General features: G+C 45.2%; 1 protein-coding gene across 1 annotated transcript in view; it reads left to right on the top strand.

Annotated features, from left to right (window-relative positions):
* LOC112071657 (receptor-type tyrosine-protein phosphatase S) overlaps nucleotides 1–23,210 on the top strand; it is a 107,530-nt gene that overhangs the window by 75,284 nt on the left and 9,036 nt on the right. The window contains exons 8-24 of the mRNA XM_070439468.1: nucleotides 1,276–1,545; nucleotides 1,743–2,122; nucleotides 3,274–3,475; nucleotides 3,760–3,896; nucleotides 4,078–4,222; nucleotides 8,537–8,857; nucleotides 9,007–9,200; nucleotides 10,462–10,488; nucleotides 10,780–10,897; nucleotides 11,039–11,680; nucleotides 12,947–13,041; nucleotides 15,140–15,393; nucleotides 16,925–17,012; nucleotides 17,607–17,825; nucleotides 18,209–18,366; nucleotides 19,169–19,183; nucleotides 19,432–19,544. Of these exons, the coding sequence (XP_070295569.1) occupies nucleotides 1,276–1,545; nucleotides 1,743–2,122; nucleotides 3,274–3,475; nucleotides 3,760–3,896; nucleotides 4,078–4,222; nucleotides 8,537–8,857; nucleotides 9,007–9,200; nucleotides 10,462–10,488; nucleotides 10,780–10,897; nucleotides 11,039–11,680; nucleotides 12,947–13,041; nucleotides 15,140–15,393; nucleotides 16,925–17,012; nucleotides 17,607–17,825; nucleotides 18,209–18,366; nucleotides 19,169–19,183; nucleotides 19,432–19,544 (3,378 nt within the window). The remainder of the gene's footprint in view (nucleotides 1–1,275; nucleotides 1,546–1,742; nucleotides 2,123–3,273; nucleotides 3,476–3,759; nucleotides 3,897–4,077; nucleotides 4,223–8,536; nucleotides 8,858–9,006; nucleotides 9,201–10,461; nucleotides 10,489–10,779; nucleotides 10,898–11,038; nucleotides 11,681–12,946; nucleotides 13,042–15,139; nucleotides 15,394–16,924; nucleotides 17,013–17,606; nucleotides 17,826–18,208; nucleotides 18,367–19,168; nucleotides 19,184–19,431; nucleotides 19,545–23,210) is intronic.

Genomic DNA, 23,210 nt, shown 5'->3' with positions numbered 1-23,210 from the left:
TCTCTCTTTGGATTATCTCTCTCTGTCATGATTATCTCTCTCTGTCATGATTATCTCTTTCTGTCATGACTCATGATGTATGTCTTGATGTTTCCTTAATTCAAGTGTTCAATGCGAACATTGTAATTGCAACGACACATATTTATATCACCCATAACCTTATTTACATCGCTTTTATTTATTTTCAACATTGCTGTGTTCATCTGGTATTCTGGTTGTACAATGAGGCCGTGATTTGCCACATTGACTGGGAGAGGAACCAGACAATACTCTCTTTCTCTCTCTCTATCTCTCTTCTCCCTCTGTCTCTTCATGATTATAGTTTCTTCTACAAGTCTTCTAGGCATGCAAGTGACCCGTGAGCTCTGTCTCTCTATGCATCCATGCATCTTTCCCACTACGTGCCATTATATCAGATATATCTGACAGCTAGCTAGTAGATTCAGCACAGGTACAGTTAACAGAAGCACTCTGTGCAAGTTGTCTGACTAATAGCTGGTTCTATCAATTGGCTCTGCCAGCGCCACGTATCTAAAAGGCCCTCATCTGCAGTGGAGAACTCACCCCAGAGGCACAGAAATCTCATTGAAGTTTCTCATTAAAGTTTCTCACTCAAGTTTCTGGTAAAGTTTCTCGTTTTCAAGTCAGTAGCCTTGAGCTTCGCTGCAAGGGTAGTTCAGCTGTAATTTAGATCTTCACATTGGTTTTATTTAAGCTCATTTTAGTTCCTCAGAAAAAAAATCCTATGGTATTTTGTGCAGCCCAGAGCGCCAGTATTTGTATTGTAGATCTTGTTTTAAATAGGGAAGAGGAAACTTTATAGTCTGGGCATCTACAGTGATGATTCTACAATACCAAATGATGTCCTTGTAAAATATGCAATGGATTGTTGCACACTGGCTAAAACATGAGAAACTTACAATAGGTTTCATGTGCAGGGTGAAATGTAGCTTGAGAAAGCAGTCTCTCAACATGGGATCTGTGTATTTCAACTTCTATCATTAGCTAGTATTTTCAAAACTACCAATGTAGTTTCGACTAAACGTGAAATATCCCTTTGTAAAACCTCTGTAAAAGCAGTGAAGTTCATTCTACCCTTTCTGTTACCCCACTTTCTCTCTATCTCTCTCTTTCGCTCTCTCTCGTTCTCTCTCTTTCTGTATCTTTCTTCCCCCCCTCTGTCGCCCCCTTTTCTGTCCCTCCCGCTCCGACTCCCCCTCCTCATCCCCCTCTCTACAATCCTCCCCCGGTCTTCCCCATCTCCTCCTCTCCCAGTGCGTCGTGTGCCCCCTCGTTTCTCCATCCTGCCCTCCAACCATGAGATCATGCCCGGCGGCAGCATCAACATCACCTGCGTGGCGGTGGGTTCACCCATGCCCTACGTCAAATGGATGCTGGGTAGTGAGGACCTGACACCTGAGGACGAGATGCCAGTGGGGCGGAACGTTCTGGAGCTCAACGGAATCAGGGAGTCGGCCAACTACACCTGTGTGGCCATGAGCAGTCTGGGGATTATCGAGGCCACTGCACAGGTGTCAGTTAAGAGTAAGGGACAACCTTTCTCTTTCTAATTGTGCTCTCTATGTCTCTCCCTCTCCCCGACTTTGAATACCACCGTATTAGAGAGTAAGGGCCATCTATGATCTCGCAGGTGTCCGTCAAGAGTAAGGGCCACTTTTCTCCCCCTGTCTGCCTTAAGACATTAAGGACAGTTAAACCAATATCTCCTTCTCCCTTCATAGCTCTTCCCAAGCCTCCCGGTACCCCCATCGTCACAGAGACGACTGCCACCAGCATCACCATCACCTGGGACTCCGGTAATCCCGACCCGGTGTCCTATTACATCATCCAGTACCGGGCCAAGGCACCAGACAGCAAGTACGAGACGGTGGACAGTATCACCACCACTAGGTACAGCATTGGAGGGCTCTACCCCAACACAGAGTATGAGATCAGGGTGTCAGCCTTCAACAGCATCGGCCAGGGACCCTCGTCCACCCGGGTGGAGGCCAGGACAGGGGAGCAGGCCCCGGCTAGCCCACCCAGGAACGTCCAGGCCAGGATCATCTCCAAGAACACTGTCATGGTCCGCTGGGAGGAACCAGAGGAGCCCAACGGACAGGTCAGTGTTGATTTTTTTTGTCAGTTGTTTTGTTAAAGGTACAATGACATTTTTATCTCAATATTAAATCATTTCTGGGTAACAAGTAAGTACCTTACTGTGATTGTTTTCAATTAAAATGGTCAAAAAGAAACAAAAATAGCTTCTTAACAAAGACATTTTTCAAGCAAGATTTTTGTCTGTCTAGGTGTGGGGAGGATAAAACTTAAAACTAGCTGTTATTGGCAGAAAGGTTTGGAACTCTCTTTCTTATTGGTCTATAAACTAATTTAACGCCTGGTTATTTCACCAGGCAGGCCAAAACATCACAATATTATTCCAACCTCATAGTGTGGAAATATATATAAAACACAGGAAAGTACGTTTTTTGACTGCACTGGTTCTTTAATAATTTTTTTATAATAATTTACTAATGTACTACTTTATTTATTTATAATGTATTATGTTATTAATCTGTAAATGTATGAATGTATTAATTATAATGTTATCAGAAGAGAATAAATGGCCAAGACAGGGATAATAAACAGTGATCAACATCTCTGACAGAGACAACACTGAGGCGCAATAGTAACTGAGTTAGCTAGATAAACATAGAATGTTCCTCTGTTGTCCCTGGGCAGTCTAAACATAATAAGCTGCATAATGGTTGCCTGGCGACTCACCCTGAATGTAAATCCGCTGCTCTATCGATCATCGTAGAGAAGAAACGTCAGTTTGGCCAGAGCAATGTGGATGGGTAGCCAGGCAGTCATAATGGAGTCATCATAAACAACAGTAATCACAACAAGGCGTGGAGGTGGGGCAGTGCATCATAAAAACAGTTTTAATCATAGACTATAGTGATTAGGCTTTAGGTAAAGAAAGGGTCATTATAAAGGTAATTCAGTTATTTAATGATAACGGTAATGATATTTCAACCTCGAAGCGAATGCAATTTTTATCTAGCTCAACGACATATAGGTCCGGTCCAGTATAATTTGTTCTGGGCATTGACGTCACAATGTATAATAGCTTCCAAGCTCAAACAAGTCTATGGGACCAGACAATGAAAGGCTAATTATAGAAAACAGCAGAAAGAAGTTTCTCTCCATCGTCTAACTGTCTCTCTCTCTCTGTGGCTCCCCCCTGCCTCTGTTCCTCCGTCCCTCCAGGTGAAAGGTTACCGGGTGTACTACACCATGGACCCATCTCAGCCCATGAGTCTGTGGCAGATCCATAATGTTCAGGACAGCACCATCACCTCCATCCAGAGCCTGGTACCCTCTGAAACATACACTGTCAGAGTCCTGGCCTTCACCTCTGTGGGAGACGGACCCTTCTCTGACCCTGTCCATGTCAAAGTGCTGCCCGGAGGTCAGTGTGTGTGTGTGTGTGTGTGTGTGTGTGTGTGTGTGTGTGTGTGTGTGTGTGTGTGTGTGTGTCTGAGGGTTTGTTCCCTTTTCTGATCCGGTTCATGTCAAAGTGCTTCAGTACTGTTTAAGGTCAGTAACACACATCTTTTGTAGAACTACAGGGCTGGGATGGGATTTGTCTGTTTAAATAAAGGATGAATAGAACAGTCTAGAAGCTACTAACTGACTGGATGCTGGAGAGGTGAGTTCTAACTCTTGTCCTGTCTCCTCTTCTATCCCCTGTAGTTCCAGGGCAGCCAGGAAAGTTCAAAGTGGGCAAGGTGACGGAGACCAGTATAGAGCTGACTTGGGAACCGTCCTACATCAAGGAGGGCATCGTCAACTACGAACTGCTCTACAAACCTGTCAAGTTCGGCAGCCTGGTCAGACTTTTTCTTCCATACTAAGTAGATTTCATTAAGATGATAAAGTCCATTTATCAGATAATCCAGTTCTCTTTCTTTCTTTCTGTCTTTCTTTTTATCTTTCTTTCTTTCTCTTTGTCTCTACTGCGTCTCTTTCTTTTATTCATGTTCTCTCTCCCCCCTTCTCCGTCTCTAACAGGAGAAGTTGACGTTTGGGCCCAGGGCGTCGTACACAGTGGAGGGTCTGAGGGCTAACACGGAGTACTCCTTCTCCCTGGCTGCCATTTCTAACAAAGGCATTGGAGCCTTTACCAACGAGCTGGTCCAGAGGACAGCACAAGCCAGTATGTTTCTCTCTGTCACACCTGCAAACACACACTGTGTAACGTTACAGTGTGATGTACTTGTATCCCTCACAGCTCACTGATCCCCGGGAGTCGTCTACACACTCATCCATCTTGTCCACTCCTCTATTCATTTATCTTGATCGCTCATCCATCCATCCCTGCATCCATCTTCTATGTATTTAGCGTGTACCTGATGTTTAGCACACCAACAGTTTATTTTAACTTTCACAATTTTCTCACACAGTGAAAAGTCCCGGATATACAGATCGGATAAGGCCGATGTTTTCAGTTTTTCCATCTTGTTTCATTTTCTCCAGTCCTTCACAGTTTCCTTTACTTCAAGGTGGGTCAAAGTGCCCTTTTTCTCCAGTTCAAGAAGCTCACTGTCACAGGTCAAATGTCAACGGTCATCAGGATTAAATTATTTTCGAGGCTTTATTGGAGGTATGTGCTGGTCAGTCGGAGTCTAAGACCAAATCAAACTAATAGGCCTGTATCCAGCGGGGACTGGTGTAAAGGTACAGTATTACTTTTTAATATTTGTTACCTGGAAAAAATGGACACCATATAATGTACATAGGACGTACAGCTGACTGCCAAAATAAAGGAAACACTTGAGTAAATGAGGGATACAAAGTATATTGAAAGCAGGTGCTTCCACACAGGTGTGGTTCCTGAGTTAATTAAGCAATTAACATCCCATCATGTTTAGGCTCATGTATAAATGCTGGGTAAGCCATTATTATGGACATTATTTTGGCTACCATAGCTATGCCACCATAGGCTGACAACGCCCCCATCCACAGGGCACAAGTGGTCACTGAATAGTTTGATGAGCATGAAAACAATGTAAACCATATGCCATGGCCGTCTTAGTCACCAGATATCAACCCAACTGAACACTTATGGGAGACTCTGGAACGGCGCTTGAGACAGCATTTTCCACCACCATCAACAAAACACAAAATTATAGAATTTCTCGTGGAATAATGGCGTCACATCCCTCCAATAGAGTTCCAGACACTTGTATAATCTATGCCATGGTGCAGTGAAGCTGTTCTGGATCGTGGTGGCCCAACGCCCTTTTGAGATGCTTTAGGCTGGTGTTTCCTTTATTTTGGCAGTTACCTGTATATTCACCAACAGAAACTTTCTGCAACTTTTAACATGTTATTTGGCTAGCTGGATGCCCCGTGTTATGCTTGACCTACACATGGAGGTTAGACACCTGGGTGGCAGGCTAGGGAGTGACTGAATGTGGCAGATAAGAATTTCATTTCATGGAGCAGAATGCATTTCACAGTTAGCTTAGCACGGTTTGCGTGCTATCACTAGGCTTGGGTGCACATCGTGATTGTTCCCCCAGGCCACTGGTACTGGGACTGTGCAGTTGAAGTGTCAGACTGTCAGATTCACAAATCCATGAATGATGAACATATTCATGCACATATCTTTTCCTCTGAACCTTTGTTTGGTTGACATTTTGTTTGAATGGTGGTTGTTGCATGGTAAGAAGGTCTTATGTGATGGCTACGGGTGGGAAGGACAGGTACGCATCTCAGACAGTGCCTGGTTGTGTCTCTTATCCTTGCTGTTCTTCTGTCCCTCCGTCCWSTGTCTCTCATTCTATCTCATAGTTCCTCTCTGAAATTGCATGAGATCAACGTTAATGAAAGTATTTGGTTTTGGTTTTAGTTTCAGCTTCCTCAAATCCTGCTCTCCACCTTTTTATATGACTTTTGAAATATCCAATCCACAAAGCCAATTTTAAGAGATTCGATTGGGCAGTTTAAACTTTTACTGCAGCGGGCTCAATCAGGGTGTGATTCTTGGTAGTCTTAAACAAATCTAAATTGAAACAAAAGTATACACCTCACACACATGGTTATGGGTTTAAACAAAAGACACCTGTACCATGTCAGATATAGAGTTGTAATGTATTATATTTTGAGTTTGCGTCCCAATATTACACTTTATACACAGAAGACTGAAATATAACTAAACTGTTTGACATAGTAACACCGGATGTTCATATTTTAAAAAACAAATTATCTTTATTAATTATGAAAACATGAATAACATTCGCTTTTGGTCATTGACTGCAGGAAAGGGCTACGAAGCATTACTAAAATATATAAAGAGTTTGGCAAAGTTCCAACACAATTATTACATTCCACTGAGAATGTCAAGGAAGGAAACCTTGGTAGCAAGATAGAGTATAGACTGCAAAACTCTACATAGTATCTACAGCAGGGATGGGCAACTTTGATGGGGGTGAGGGCCACAGAAAATCTCAACTCATCATAGGGGGCTGCAGTAGTTTGCGGGTCTGCATACGCACTTCCATACCCACACACATGTTGTCAGAGCTGGCCCTGCCCTTTTGGGGGCCCTTAGCAAAATACTGTTTTAGCGGYCCCCTCTTGACAGTGGAGAGAGAAATKTTATTTTTTAGAGTACATTTCCTGCAATAGGGTAGAGAGGAAAGTTTGCAGTTTTCAATATGATATCTGAGTGAGAGTGACTAACAAAATCAATGGGGGCCCCCTGGTCGGTAATTCACCATGAATACTACAAGTTTACTGGCTGTTAGACTAACTTACTCGTCTAAAAAATGTTTTCTGACATGGGCCAATTGAGTGACTGTCAGTGACTGACATAACAAGAAGAAAACTGCTGATGCACGACCACATTTCACCTGGTGTATTCTACTATTCTAACTCTCAACAGCAAGTTGAGACCGTGTCGTCGCCCCCCCAATGTTTCTAACGTTTTTTATGTCTTTGGAAATGTATCCGCGGGCAGTTGCCCATCCCTGATCTACAATATAGTGGCAGTTACCCATCCCTGATCTACAGTATAGTGACAGTTGCCCATCCCTGATCTACAATATAGTGACAGTTGCCCATCCCTGATCTACAATATAGTGACAGTTGCCCATCCCTGATTACAGTAATAGTGACAGTTGCCCATCCCTGATCTACAATATAGTGGCAGTTGCCCATCCCTGATTCTAAATTAGTGGCAGTTGCCCATCCCTGATCTACAGTATAGTGACAGTTACCCATCCCTGATCTACAGTATAGTGGCAGTTACCCATCCCTGATCTACATATAGTGGCAGTTCCCATCCTGATCTACAATATAGTGCAGTTACCCATCCCTGATCTACAATATAGTGCAGTTACCCATCCCTGATCTACAATATAGTGGCAGTTACCCATCCCTGATCTACAATATAGTGGCAGTTACCCATCCCTGATCTACAATATAGTGGCAGTTACCCATCCCTGATCTACAATATAGTGGCAGTTACCCATCCTGATCTACAGTATAGTGACAGTTGCCCATCCCTGATCTACAGTATAGTGACAGTTGCCCATCCCTGATCTACAGTATAGTGGCAGTTACCCATCCCTGATCTACAATATAGTGCAGTTGACCACCCTGATCTACAGTATAGCTCTGTTTCTATCCAGCCAAGCAAAACTAAGCAGAGCTGTGTCTCTAGACAACATCTTAAAGGCCCTCTTTCCAGTTGTAAATCACTGTGCTGCCATTGGTCAGAGCAGAAAGGTGAAAGCCAATTATCTGGTATCAGTTACACATCCTCCAGGGTAGTAATTAAGTTGTCCTTTATCTCATTACCTAGCTAACATGATTAATTCCTTTCTTCCTCCATTAAGCTTTGCTTCTGTGTTGAAGCCCTTGTCTTCTGTGTTGAAGCCCTTGTCTTCTGTGTTGAAGCCCTGTCTTCTTGTTGAAGCCCTTGTCTTCTGTGTTGAAGCCCTTGTCTTCTGTGTCGAACCCTTGTCTTCTGTGTCGAAGCCCTTGTCTTCTGTGTCGAAACTTTGTCTTCTGTGTCGAAGCGCTTGTCTTCTGTGTCGAAGCGCTTGTTCTCCGTGTCGAAGCCCTTGTCTTCCGTGTCGAAGCCCTTGTCTTCCGTGTCGAAGCCCTTGTCTCCGTGTCGAAGCCCTGTCTTCCGTGTCGAAGCCCTTGTCTTCCGTGTCGAAGCCCTTGTCTTCCGTGTCGAAGCCCTTTGTCTCTGTGTTCGAAGCATTGTTCCTTCTTTGTCGAATCCTTTGTCTTCTGTGTTGAAGTTTTTGTCTTCTGTGTTCAGCTGAGTCATGTTTGTTTGTATTTAGAGGCCTTCTCTTTTAATTTAGTTTTCCTTTTTTCTATCCTTTTGTTTTGGCTTTGGTTTTTCACCCTCTTTCCGCCACTGTCTCTTTGCTCTCCCTTTCTATTTCTTCCTGCGTTCCATACGCCCCTGGCCTTGCCCACTTCCTTATCCTGACCCTCATCCAATCAGAGCCCTCGGCTGCTCCCCTGGGCGTGTCCTGTGACAGCTCCAGCTCCACCTCCCTGAGGGTAAGTTGGACACCGCCGCCCACTRAGACCCAAAATGGCACACTGACTGCTTATGTGCTGCGCTACCAGCAAGTGGTGTCTGGGACCGAGGTCAAAGGTCAGGGTCCAGAGGTGAAGGGGCCTCCCATCCCCCCAGAGCAGGGGCAGGCGGTGGTGGAGGGGCTGGAAAAGTGGACCTGGTACCGCGTTAGCCTGGCAGCCTTCACTACCGAGGGGTCCGGACCAGAGAGTCCAGCGCTGCTCTGCCGCACAGACCACGACGGTGAGCGGGTGTGTGTTTGTGTCAGAGAGATATCAAACGAGCTTGAGATGAGAATTTTTGAAGCAGGGTAGATGGACGGCTGAAGTTCTAGATTAGCTGATCGATGCGTTGATTGAGAAATTAGAYGTGTGTATGTGTGTGTTCCTTAGTCCCGGGTGCGGCCCCTCGGCAGGTGGAGGTCCGGCCCTTCAACTCCACTGCCCTTAGGGTCACCTGGCGATCTGTGTTGCCAAGGCAACGCCAAGGTCAGATCCGTGGTTACCAGGTGCACTATGCTCGTGTGGAGAGTGGCTCATCACGCAGCCTTCCCCGAATCAAAGACCTGCTATTGGACGACAGCCAGGTGAGGTCATCACCTTCTTATTTTTCTTATTTACATTTTCCGTAAAAATTATTTCATTTGAATATCTTCTCAACAGTCACGTACATATGTACTTTCAAAGATAACATATATATTTGCCAGCTATCACACCTCTGCAGGTCGTTGTTCAGTTAAAGTGAAGCAAATCATTTATCTCACTGAGTCTTTGCAGTACACATCACCTCCCACCAATGTTCCCTCTAAACTGCGCGCATGTGCAGCACGCAGCGCCCCGGGACTGCAGGAGCAGAAGAAATATCAGCACGTGCAGAGAAGCACGAGATTGAACTTCACTCAACTTTCTAGTGTTTTCCCCTTTAGTTAACACTAACAACGTTTCCCTTTACTGTGGGGATTGTGATCGAATCAATGCAATATTTGTCACTTTCAATGGAACATACCGAAACAAAACAAACTATGTAAGATTTAGTATGCAAAATTAACTATGCAAGAGATTTTATTGTAGGCAGAGCGCATCGGAGTAGGATTCTATTGCATTGACAGGTACGACTCAGGCCGGTGCACCATAACCAATCAGAGCTGCAGTAGGCCAATATGCAAATAGACCATTGCCATATATTGAATTGAACCATTACATTTGAACTGGACTGTTTTACAGCATGAGGGGTCGTGATTATTATGCGCTTGTTTTGAGATCAAAGTGAGAGCTACATGTAGCTATTTGTCCACATTTGTTCATATTATTTACTAGTTAGCGAGTTATTAGCCCAGTTATAGCTAATTCATAGTCAGAAATGTGGAAGGGATTGCTTCCTACAAGAGCACAAAACGTGAACATTTCTAGACATCTTTGAAAAGCGAGTCAGGTAAAAAGCTTTTTTCCTGTCTAGGGGCAGTATTGTATTTTGAGACAGGCTTGAATAAGCTAAGAAGCCAATACTGTAGGCAGAGGGTAGCACCATTTCATAGATTCTCTGTAATAATGGTATGGGGAATAATAATTCATTTTGTTTTGTAAAGTTGTTTCTTGGCCACTGTTAAAACAGTCAATAATAGCAGGTACAGCATCAGTGTTCACAGTAAACGCTCCTATGGAAGTTGCACAGAATCTTCACAACATTTGCGCTCAGCAGACCTGAAATTTGCCTCAGTGGCAAAAAAAATTGAGGGAGCATTGCCTCCCACTACGCTCCTATTTCCTTCTCCTTTATCTAATCTCTTCTCTGGACTCATTCACACTCCTCCCTCTCTCTCTCCCCTCCGGGTCCAACCGTGGGATCAGTTTGTGGAGGATGACTCTACTGAATATGTGAGTATGGATCATTCTGTCAATGTTAAACTGAACCTACAGTGGTAGTGGTTATGCTGTACATTGCATAAGTAAGCTATGAACTCCTCATTAGRAGATGCCTTCTATCTGAGAGACAGTCAGTTTGTAACGTCTCTATGTAAAGTAATAGGACAGAGTGAGTTAATACTATGTGATGTGTTAGTAGAGATAGGGGGAGAAATGGAGGGCTAGGGAGGAAGGGAGAGGGAAGAGGAGAGAGAGGTTTATAAGGCTTAGCTGAAAAAGTATCTTGTGTGTGTGACCCTGTAGGAGATGATGGTGGGGGGTCTGAAGCCTGAGATGTGGTACTCTGTGTCTGTGGCGGCTTACACCACTAAAGGGGATGGAACACACAGTAAAGCCAGGGTGGTGCAGACACCGGGGATTGGTAAGCATTGCACACATAAGATCACTAACTAATACACACACAATACACACACGATAGCATATTAGACATACAGTATATGAATGTTTCAAAGGCACAGTGCAGACTTGACATGTCTGTGCCTCTCCCTCCTCTTGTCTGCAGTGCCTGGTGCCCCCTCACTGTCGGTGCGCCCAGGGTCTGAACCCTCCATGGTGGTGAGATGGGGGCCCCCTACTGGGGGTTCAGACTCAGGTCCAGGGGCCAAAGGGTCTGAAGTTCAGATCCAGGGTTTCCGGCTACAATTTGGGCTGAAGAATGCAACCCTGGACACTACGGTGGAGTTTTCGGCCAGGGAGCGAACGTACACACTCATAGACGTAATTCCAGGGTTGACCTATGTCGTTACCCTTTCCGCCAAAAGCCGGTCAGGATACGGAGACGAGGCACGGGAGGAACTCGAGATGCCTGAGTACCCACCCAGGGGCTACCCTCAAATCTCAGAAAACATTAACGTCACCTGTTGTTCGCTCCAGTTCTCCTGGCTGCCCCCTGTGCCAAGCGAGCGAAACGGTGTGATCACCGAATACACAATAGCTTATCGGGAAGCAGGGGGTCTTAACCCTCTGGGCATTGACCCTCTGGTACCCCCTCGCCAGATCACGCTCCCGGCTATTGAGTCCAGCTACACCATTCTGGGCCTGAACCACAACACAGGGTACGAGGTGCAGATGTGTGCCCACACCAGCGTAGGTCCCGGCCCGTTCAGTCCCCCGCTGCTGTATCGCACACTGACTTTCGAGACAGGTAGGGCTGGCCTGGGGCCTGGGGCCTGGGGCCTGGCACAGGGCTCCAGAGAAACCCCCCTATTCACTCTAAATACTGGTCTAGAGTCAGATTTTTTAAATTTTAATCTGAACCTTGAATATCATAGTCCAAAATGCAACACTGACTCTGGGCCAGTTACAAGGGTCAACTTTCACCCACAGAGTGGTTGAAAACGAGTCCACTGGAAAAAACTGCAAATCCTAGTCTCTTCCACACACCCACCACCTCCTCCCACACCTCCTCCCACACCTCCTCCCACACCTACTCCACACCTACTCCTCACCTCCAAGGAAAACTGACTGAATGCCACATGAATGAATGTATGGAGAACACGCTCTCACACCCACAGGTAAAAGTCAGTAGAAAAGCAGGACTGGTTGTGAACTGTGAGGTAAGTGTTGAGTCTGGGCTCCTTGGCTGACTGAACGAGGCTTTCGTTTAATACACATGGTTTGTTTCTAAAGGTAAGCTTTTACCTCCTTTTGGATTGACCTAACCTGTTCCAACCTTTGTTGACATGCTGTTAACATGTTTTGTAGCCCTCACACTCCCCAGTAGGCACTTCACCACTAMCCAAACACATTCTTCAGTTCTGTTGCTCTCCCTCCACTCTTCACTCTGATCAATCAATCCACCCTCTTCACCTCCTCCTACTCTTCCTCCAAACCTTCATCTGCCGTTCCCACTACCACCATGTCCAAAGACCCGCACCTACCCTCCATCACACACTAACAGATCTACAGGGTGGAAGCAGAGGAGTGGAGAGGTTGAATGGCACACTGCAGTCTAAAGATGACCTTGCTTTGACTGTCTAACATCCCCGCATCCACTTCACAGCGACCCGATAGCTCCTTGAGGAGAGAGTTGTTTGGCAGTTAAATATTCTGTGTGTTCTGTTCCGGAAATAAACCGGAGCGAATTAGGCTAGAACGAGATAAAGTGGGATTACACAGATTATGTCATCATAAAGAGGAGGATGAACAGGGCACAACGGAGCCAACTGTTCCTATCTCTTCAATGCTATTCACTCTTATTTGCTACTCAGTGCCCATATACTTACTTCCTGAAGAATCTTGAGATGTATGACATCACTGTTTAATTCTTCTTAATCTTATTTTAGGAATTAGGATCCTTTGTTATAGAACCCACTAGAACTCCACAAAGGGTTAAGGACAGACGAGACATGTGAATGGGGTGGTCTATTCTGCCACTGACCATGTGTCTGTTTTCCCGTCTTCCAATCAGATGTCCCGAGGAATTTCTCAGTGAACCTGGCGACCAAGACGAGTGTTCTCCTGACCTGGGAATTCCCTGAGAGCCCCTACCCCTACCACTTCACTGTGAGTGTGTGTGCTTCTGGAAACAACTGTGTGTGTACATATGCATACGTTTCAAGTTTTCATGTCAAGTGCACAAGTAAAGTGAAATGCCTTTCTTGCAAGCTCTAAACCCAACAATGCAGTAATCAATGTAGTATTAAAAATATCATGAGAAATAAAAAAAACTATAAAAAAATAAATAAGAACATGAGAAGTAAGTAATTGATATACTGGTTAAGTTTCAATATCATATATACAATGTGCAGGGATACTGGAGTGATAGAGGTAGATATGTATAGGGGTAAGGTGACAGGGATACTGGAGTGATATAGGTAGATATGTATAGGGGTAAGGTGACAGGGATACTGGAGTGATAGAGGTAGATATGTATAGGGGTAAGGTGACAGGGATACTGGAGTGATGGTGGTAGATATGTATAGGGGTTAGGTGACGGGAATCCTGGAGTGATAGAGGTAGATATGTATAGGGGTAAGGTGACAGGGATACTGGAGTGATGGAGGTAGATATGTATAGGGGTAAGGTGACTAGGCATCAGGATATATGATAAACAGAGTAGCAGCAGCGTATGTATGTGTGTAGTGTGTGTGTGTGTGTGTGTGTAGAGTCAGTATAAATGTATGTGCAAATTAAGTGAGTGTGTTGGAGTGCCAGTGTGTGTGAGTGTGTAGAGTCCTGTGAGCGTGCATAGAGACAAAAATACAAATAAAATACAAGGGTCAACTCAGACAGTCTGTGTAGCCATTTTGTTTGCTATTTAGCAGTCTTATGGCATCGGTGCTGTTCAGGAGCCTGTTGCTGTCAGACTTGATGCACCGGTACTGTTTGCTGTGCGGAAACAGTGACAACAGTCTATGGCTTGAATGGCTAACGTCTTTAATGATTTTCCGGGCCTTCCTTTCACACCGCCCTCTATAGTGCCATGAGATCGAGGGCGGTGCTGTTGCCATACCAAGCAGTGATGCAGCCAGTCATGATGCTTTCAATGGTGCAGCTGTAGAACTTTGAGGATCTGGGGGCCCATGCCAAACCTTTTCAACCTCCTGAGGGGGAATAGGCGCTGTCGTGTCTTCTTCACGACTGTGTGTGTGGACCATTGTAAGACCTTAGTGGTGTGGATACCGAGGAACTGGAAGCTCTCAACCTGCTCCGAGATCAGCGAGATCACCCAGTCCTCTGGGTCGGTGGAGGCACTCATGCACGGCACGGTGTTGTTATTGTCGAAGCGTGCATAAAATGCATTGAGTTCGTCTGGTAGATGGGCATTGTTGGATAGATCACGGCTGGGTCTTCCTTTGTAATCCGAAATGGACTGTAGCCCCTGCCACTTGGTGGGCATCGGAGCCTGTGTAATATGATTCTACCTTATTCCTATATTGTCCTTTTGCATTTTTGATGACTCTGCGAAGGTCAAGACGGGACCTCTTGTACTTGTTCCTGTACTCAGCCGTAGCCTCAGAGTTGTCTGTGAAAGCCCTGTGTCCAGTAGCCCTGTCCTTTATTTTAGCGCCAACCTCAGTGTTAATCCAGGGCTTTTGACGGAGGTGGTTAGTTCGTTGGATAGCCATTGGGTGTATCTTGTCCGAAAGCCATGTTTCGGAAAAGCAGAGAATATTCCAGTTAAGAGGTAGCAAATTTGGTCATCCATCTTATTCCGGAGGTCATCCATCTTATTATCAAGTGACTGTACATTAGCTAGTAGAATGGAGGGAAGAGGTGGTCGGTTTTCGCTTCGCCTTAATGTCGCCAGGCCTCCCCTCTCTTGCCTCTGTAACGCCGGATTTTCCTCTTGCATACCCCGAAAATTGGGTCAGAATTACAGAAAGAGCCCAGGGCAGATGAGTGAAGTTGAAGTAGAAGCTGGAATTGGGGTAAGTAACTACCGATCTAATGTTCAAGAGTTCTTGTCAGTTGTAAGAAATAATAGCGAATACATTTTGTGAAAATAAGTCAAAATAAACGGCTAAAGAATCACAAAATAGCAAAGTTGGGTTGGAGCTCGCAAAATGGCGACCATTAAGGATGGCGCTATCTTATTATGTGTGTGTATATGTGTGATCTTAGCCGTCAGAAATACCCTCCCCTATCCTATTCCTCCCAGGTGGAGTATAACCGCCAGAAGATGGAGGTGGATGCCAAGCTGAGGAAAGCAGTGATCCCCAACTTGCAGCCAGATACTGACTATGACTTCAAGATCACCTCCTCTGAGGGCAACATGGGCGGGCTGAGGCACCGCATCCACGCCAAGACCTCTCCACCAATTGCCATCCGCCGTCCGGAGATTGACCACACCCGTGACACGGAGACCACCATCACCCTAATCCTGCCCTCGCTGGAGAACCGCATCCCTGTCAAGTAAGGGCTAGGCACAGGGTTGCTTTCTGGTGATTTTGATGGGCACACGGTTGCCTTCCAACAATATGAATTGTTTGGAAAATTCCAGAAAATGATGTCATGGCTTTAGAAGCTTCTGATAGGCGAATTGACATCATCTGAGTCAATTGGAGGTTTACCTGTGGATGTAATTCAAGGCCTACCTTCAAACTCAGTGCCTCTTTGCTTGACATCATGGGAAAATCAAAAGAAATCAGCCAAAAATTGTAGACCTTCAAAAGTTTGGTTCATCCATGGGAGCAATTAGTAAATGCCTGAAGGTACCATGTTCATCTGTACAAACAATAGTACGCAAGTATATAAACACCATGGGACAATACAGCTGTCATACCGCTCAGGAAATAGACGTGTTCTGTCTCCTAGAGATTAACGTACTTTGGTACGAAAAGTGAAAATCAATCCCAGAACAACAGCAAAGGACCTTGTGAAGATGCTGGAGGAAACAGGTAGAAAACTTTCTATATCCACAGTAAAACAGGTCCTATATCAACATAACCTGAAAGGCCGCTCAGCAAGGAAGAAGCCACTGCTCCAAACCCACCATAAAAAAAGCCAGATTATGGTTTGCAACTGCACATGGGGACAAAGATCATACCTTTTAGAGAAATGTCCTCTGGTCTGATGAAACACAAATAGAACTGTTTGGCCATAATGACTATCGTTATGTTTAGAGGAAAAAGGGGGAGGCTTGCAAGCCGAAGTACACCATCCCAACCGTGAAGCACGGGGGTGGCAGCATCATGTTGTGGGGGTGCTTTGCTGCAGGTGGGACTGATGCACTTCACAAAATAGATGGCATCATGAGGCATGAAAATTATGTGGATATATTGAAGCAACATCTCAAGCCATCAGTCAGGAAGTTAAAGCTTGGTCGCAAATGGGTCTTCAAAATGGACAATGACCCCAAGCATACTTACAAAGGTGTGGCAAAATGGCTTAAGGACAACAAAGTCAAGGTATTGGAGTGGCCATCACAAAGGCCTGACCTCAATCCCATAGAACATTTGGGGGCAGAACTGAAAAAGTGTGTGCGAGCAAGGAGGCCTACAAACCTGACTCAGCTACACCAGCTCTGTCAGGTGGAATGGGCCAAGATTCACCCAACTTATTGTGGGAAGCTTGTGGAAGGCTACCTGAAACGTATGACCCAAGTTAAACAATTTAAAGGCAATGCTACCAAATACTAATTGAGTGTATGTAGTGTATGTAAACTTCTGACCCATTGGGAATGTGATGAAAGAAATAAAAGCTGAAATAAATCATTCTCKCTACTATTATTCTGACATTTCACATTCTTAAAATAAAGTGGTGATCCTAACTGACCTAAGACAGGGAATTTTTGTTTGGATTAAATGTCAGGAATTGTGAAAACTGAGTTTCAATGTATTTGGTTAAGGTGTATGTAAACTTCCGACTTCAACTCTGCTAGTAAACTGCCACAGAAAAGTTGTAATGAAATCCCTGACAATCTGGTTGTTCCTCTGTCCTGTAGGAACCTGTATGTGGTGGTAGTTCCTCTGAGGAGGACGAGGGGGGTCATTAGACATCTCAAGAGCCCAGACGAGATGGACTTGGAGGAGGTGAGAGCTATAGCAACCTATCTGGGAACACATGAACTGGCTCGTCCTCTCTCTGAGAACGTTTGCTCTATTAGATTTTATCATGTGGTTTCTTAATGTTTACATAACAAAATCCATCAGTAACATCACCTCTATCTCTCTCCCTCCCCCTCTCTCTCTCCTTCCTTCTCTCTCTCTCTCTCTCTCTCCCTCCCTCTCTCTCTCTCCATCTCTCTCCCTCACTCTCTCTCCATCTCTCTCCCTCACCCTCCATCTCTCGCATTCCCTCTCTCTATCTCCCCTTCCCTCTCTCTCCATCTCTCTGTCTCTCTCTGTCTCCCTCTCTCTCCCTCCATCTGACTCCTTCCCTCTCCTCCCTCTCCTCTCTTGCTTTCTCTCTCTCCCCATATCTCTCTCTCACACTCTCTATCTATCCCTCCCTCTCTCCATCTATCTCTCTCTATCCCACTTTCTCCATCTCTCTGTCTCCCTCTCCATCTCCCTCTCTCTCCACCTTTGTCTCCCTCTCTCTCTGTCTCTCTGTCTCTCCCTCTCTCTCTCTCTCCCTTTCTCCATCTCTCTGTCTCCCTCTCTCTCCATCTCTCTGTCTCCCAGTTGTTGAAGGACAGCAGTCAGAGACAGAGGGAATCTAGACAGCAGAAACAGGTAGACCTGCGCAGAGCCTACATCTCAGCCCTCTTCACCCCTGCTACTCTGCCAGCCTTCTTCACTCTGGGGGACCAGCTGGACTACGGAGGCTTTGAGAACCGTGCTCTAGAACCGGGACAGGAGTATGTGTTCTTCATCCTGGCTGAACTCAATGGCACCACAGTGGTACGGGCCAATTCAATTATGTTTGTTTTTGTGTGGTTGTGCATACACTCTTAGAAAAAAAAGGTGCTATCTAGAACCTAAAAGGGTTCTGCGGCTGTCCCCGCAAGAGAACCCTTTAAAGAACCCTTTTTGGTACCAGGTAGAACCCTATTTGGTTCCATGTAGAACCCTTGGGGACAGCCGAAGAACCCTTTTGGAACCATTTTTTCTAAGAGTGTAGGACGGTGTGCATCCCTCTCACGTAGTCTTCTCTGTCATTCTCAAGAGACGTTGCAATACTTTTAAGACAATTAAATTCATGAAAATTAGGTTAATTTCCCCTGGCTAGCCCTTACTGTGATATGTATTCCTCACTCACTGTGCTCTTTGTTTGTGTATTGTAGAAGATGTACGCGGACAGTCCGTACACAGAGCCAGTGATCGCTCCGGACTCAGACCCCCAGCCCCTGGACGCGGGGGATGGTCTGATCTGGGTGGTGGGACCCGTCCTGGCCGTGGTCTTCATCATCTGCATCGTCATCGCCATCCTGCTCTACAAGAAGTGAGTGAGACCCGCAGAGGGAGCACTGAACTTACAGCGATTTTATAGCTAACATGTATAACTACAGTATCTATCCATAACTAGCTAACATGCTATAACCAGCTGTCATGCTAACTATATAAATAGCTAACATGTTATAAGTAGCTAACACTCTATAACCAGCTTACATGCTAATAACATTATAATGTTATAAATAGCTAACATGCTATAMGTAGCTAACATGCTAACACTCTACAACCAGCTTACATGCTAATGTTATAAATAGCTAACATGCTATAAGTAGCTAACATGCTAACACTCTATAACCAGCTTACATGCTAATGTTATAAATAGCTAACATGCTATAAGTAGCTAACATGCTANAACATGCTATAAGTAGCTAACATGCTAACACTCTATAACCAGCTTACATGCTAATGTTATAAATAGCTAACATGCTATAAGTAGCTAACATGCTATCACTCTATAACCACTTCCATGCTAATGTTATAACTAGCTAACATACTAATATGCTATAACTAACTAACATGCTAACATTCTAAGCACATACGGTGCTAGCCCACTATAACCATTGAAATGTTGCTACCTCAGCTTACACAGTATACTGGCATAACAGGCAAAGATACAATAACCAGCATTGTAAGGAATGACTGCTAGCCTGACCCAGCTGAAAAGACGTGTCATCCACAGAAAGCCAGCCATTTTGAATATAAATGTATCATATAGATTTTTCTCTCTGTCTCTSCCTCTGTCCCTCTCCTCCTTTCATTATTCATTCCATCGCTCGCTCCTGTTTCGGAAGCAACAAGCCAGACAGGTGAGTGTCGGCCATACTAAATAGTTGTCTTGATCTCAAAGGACAGATGATACAGGGCAAAATCKAATGCTTCAATTGCAGTGCAGCAATTTATAGCAGTATAATATATGTTTAACTTGTGTTCATTGAGAAAATAGATTGTGATGAATACTGTTAGACAGTCATGAACTCTAACCTCTTTACTCTCTCTGGTGTGTTGCTTGTCTGGTGTGTGTCCCGTTGTTTCCGTCTCCCTGGTCCCTGAGCAGTAAGAGGAAGGACTCCGAGCCAGGCACCAAGAGCCTTCTGTGTAATGCTGAGATGATGGCCCACCACCCCACAGACCCTGTTGAGATGAGACGCATCAACTTCCAGACCCCTGGTATCTATTGTGCACACACATACACTCACACTCACACACACACACATACACATACACATTCTTCGATAACACATTCTTTCTTGAAAAAAGACGGAAAGGTTTCTGAATTGATATGGTGGGAAAACATTTTTTTTTACATCAGCAGTTGTCACAAAGTGCTTATACAGAAACCCCTCCTAAAACCACAAGACCCCAAAGAGCAAGCAATGCAGAAGAACAGTGGCTCGGAAAAAGTCCCTAGGAACCTAGGAAGAAACCTAGAGAGGAACCAGGTTTTGAGGAACCAGGTTTTGAGGGGAGTCAAATAATAATCACAGAATTCAGAGGTTGAGACAAAATGTACGAGAGAGAGAGAGAATAGCCCACAAAGATCTCCCCAACCACACGAGCCTGAGGGGGGTGCAAAACCGAAAAAGAAGATCACATCAGTTAAAGGATCCTGGCATTACGTGAGGCACCCCTCTTAGGAAGGTAATGAGAGAGCGTGAGCAACCCAGTGACTCAGCCTCTGTAATAGGGTCAGAGGCAGAGAATCCCAGTAGAGAGAGGAGCAACCCAGTGACTCAGCCTCTGTAATAGGGTCAGAGGCAGAGAATCCAGTAGAGAGGGCAACCCAGTGACTCAGCCTCTGTAATAGGGTCAGAGGCAGAGAATCCCAGTAGAGAGAGGAGCACCAGTGACTCAGCCTCTGTAATAGGGTCAGAGGCAGAGAATCCCAGTAGAGAGAGGAGCAGGCCAGTGACTCAGCCTCTTGTATAGGGTCCGAGGCAGAGAATCCCAGTAGAGAGAGGAGCAACCCAGTGACTCAGCCTCTGTAATAGGGTCAGAGGCAGAGAATCCCAGTAGAGAGAGGAGCAGGCCAGGCAGAGACAGCAAGGGTGGTTCGTCACTCCAGTGCCTTRCCGTTCACCTTCACACACCTGGGCCAGACTACATTCAATCATAGGACCTACTGAAGGCATCAAATCAAATGTTATTGGTCACATACACATATTTAGCACATATTATTGCAGGTGTAGTGAAATGCTTGTGTTCCTAGCTACAACAGTGCAGTAGTATCTAACAATTCACAACAATACACACAAATCTAAAAGTAAAATAATGAAATTAAGAAATATATAAATATTAGGACAAGCAATGTCGGAGTGGCATTGACTAAAATACAGTAGAATAGAATACAGTATATACAGTACATATGACATGCGTAAAGCAGTATGTAAACATTATTAAAGTGACTAGTGTTCCATTATTAAAGTGGCCAGTGATTCCATGTCTATGTATATAGGGCAGCAGCCTCTAAGGTGCAGGGTTGCGTAACCAGGTGGAAGCCGGTTGGTGTTGGTTATTTAACAGTCTGATKRCCTTGAGATAGAAGCTGTTTTTCAGTCTCTCAGTTCCAGCTTTGATGCACCTGTACTGACCTTGCCTTCTGGGTGACAGCGGGGTGAACAGGCAGTGGCTCAGGTGGTTGATGTCCTTGATGRTCTTTTCGGCCTTCCTGTGACATCGGGTGCTGTAGGTGTCATGGAGGGCAGGTAGTTTGCCCCCGGTGATGCGTTGTGCAGACCACCCTATGGAGAACCTTGCCGTTGAGGTCGGTGCAGTTGCCGTACCAGGCTATGATACAGGCCAACAAGATGCTCTCGATTGTGCATCTGTAAAAGTTTGTCAGGGTTTATGTGACAAGCCAAATTTCTTCAGCCTCCTGATGTTGAAGAGGTGCTGTTGCGCCTTTTTCACCACAATGTCTGTGTGGGTGGACCATTTCAGATTGTCTGTGATGTGTACGCCCAGGAACGTAAAACATTCCACCTTATCCACTGCTGTCCCTTCGATGTGGATAGGGGAGTGCTCCCTCTTCTGTTTCCTGAAGTCCACGATCATCTCCTTTGTTTTGTTGACGTTGAGTGAGACGTTGTTTTCCTTACACCAAACTCCGAGTGTCCTTACCTCCTCCCTGTAGGCTGTCTCGTCGTTGTTGGTGATCAAGCCCACTACTGTTGTGTCGTCTGCAAACTTGATGATTGAGTTGGAGGCGTGCATGGCCACGCAGTCGTGGGTGAACAGGGAGTACAGGAGAGGGCTGAACACACACCATTGTGGGTCCCCAGTGTTGAGGGTCAGCGAAGTGGAGATGTTGTTTCCTACCTTCACCACCTAGGGGCRGCCCGTCAGACAGTCCAGGACCCAATTGTACAGGGCGGGGTTGAGACCCAGGGCATCCAGCTTGATGATGAGTTTGGAGGGTACTATGGTGTTGAATGCTGAGCTGTAGTCAATGAACAGCATTCTTACACTTTTGTYCAGATGGGATAAGGCAGTGTGCAGTGTGATGGCGATTGCGTCGTCTGTGGACCTTTTGGGGCGGTATGCAAACTGAAGTGGGTCTAGAGTGGCCGGTATGCGCATGCTTTGAGGACACGGCTAGGGATGCCGTCTGGGCCAGCAGCCTTGCGAGGGTTGACACGTTTAAATGTTTTACTCACGTCAGCCACGGAGAAGGAGAGGGGCACAGTCCTTTTTAGCGGGCCTTGACGGTGGCACTGTATTATCCTYAAAGTAGGCAGAGAAGGTGTTTAGTTTGTCTGGAGGTGTTCAGTTTGTCTCTTTGTTTCTTGGGACCTAGAACTAGCATCTCTGTTTAGACTGAGTTTAAAAGTGAAAACAAATCTGCAATCCACATCCTTATGTCTGAAACACAGGCTTCCGTGGTAAGCAATTTTGCGGCTTCACCATGTTTCATTGAAATATACAGCTGTGTGTCRTCTGCACAGCAGTGAAAGTTTCCGAATGACATCACCAAGAGGTAATATACAGTTGAAGTAGAACGTTTACATACACCTTAGCCAAATACATTGAAACTCAGCTTTTCACAATTCCTGACATTTAATCCTCGTAAAAAATCCCTGTTTTAGGTCAGTTAGGATCACCACTTTATTTTAAGAATGTTAAATGTCAGAACTATAGTAGAGAGAATTATTTATGTCAGCTTTTATTTCTTTCATCACATTCCCAGTGGGTCAGAAGTTTACATACACTCAATTAGTATTTGGTAGCATTGCCTTTAAATTGTTTAACTTGGGTCAAATGTTTCGGGGAAGCCTTCCACAAGCTTCCCACAATAAGTTGGATGAATTTTGGCCCATTCCTCCTGACAGAGCTGGTGTAACTGAGTCAGGTTTGTAGGCGTCCTTCCTYGCACACACTTTTTCAGTTCTGCCCACAAATTTTCTACAGGATTGAGGTCAGGGCTTTGTGATGGCCACTCCAATAACTTGACTTTGTTGTCCTTAAGCCATTTTTCCACAACTTTGTAAGTATGCTTGGGGTCAGGTGTCCAGAACTGTGGAAAATGTGTTTTGGTACCTGGCACAAAATTGATTATATTTTTATAGCGCTCTACCCTAGATCTTACAATTCTTTATTTATGGGGGCTAACACTAGTCCTCCACACCTTTACCACCCTCTGTGTGTGTGTGTGTGTGTGTGTGTGTGTGTGTGTGTGTGTGTGTGTGTGTGTTGTGTGTGTGTGTGTGTTGTGTGTGTGTGTGTGTGGTGTGTGTGTTGTGTGTGTGTGTGTGTGTGTGTGTGTGTGTGTGTGTGTGTGTGTGTGTGTGGTGTGTGTGTGTGGTGTGTTGTGTGTGTGTGTGTGTGTGTGGAAGAGGC

Source organism: Salvelinus sp. IW2-2015, unplaced genomic scaffold, assembly GCF_002910315.2.
Source record: "Salvelinus sp. IW2-2015 unplaced genomic scaffold, ASM291031v2 Un_scaffold1675, whole genome shotgun sequence".
Lineage (NCBI taxonomy): Eukaryota > Metazoa > Chordata > Actinopteri > Salmoniformes > Salmonidae > Salvelinus > Salvelinus sp. IW2-2015.
Note: the sequence above shows the minus strand (reverse complement) of the source record. Positions and strands in the feature narration are given on the sequence as shown.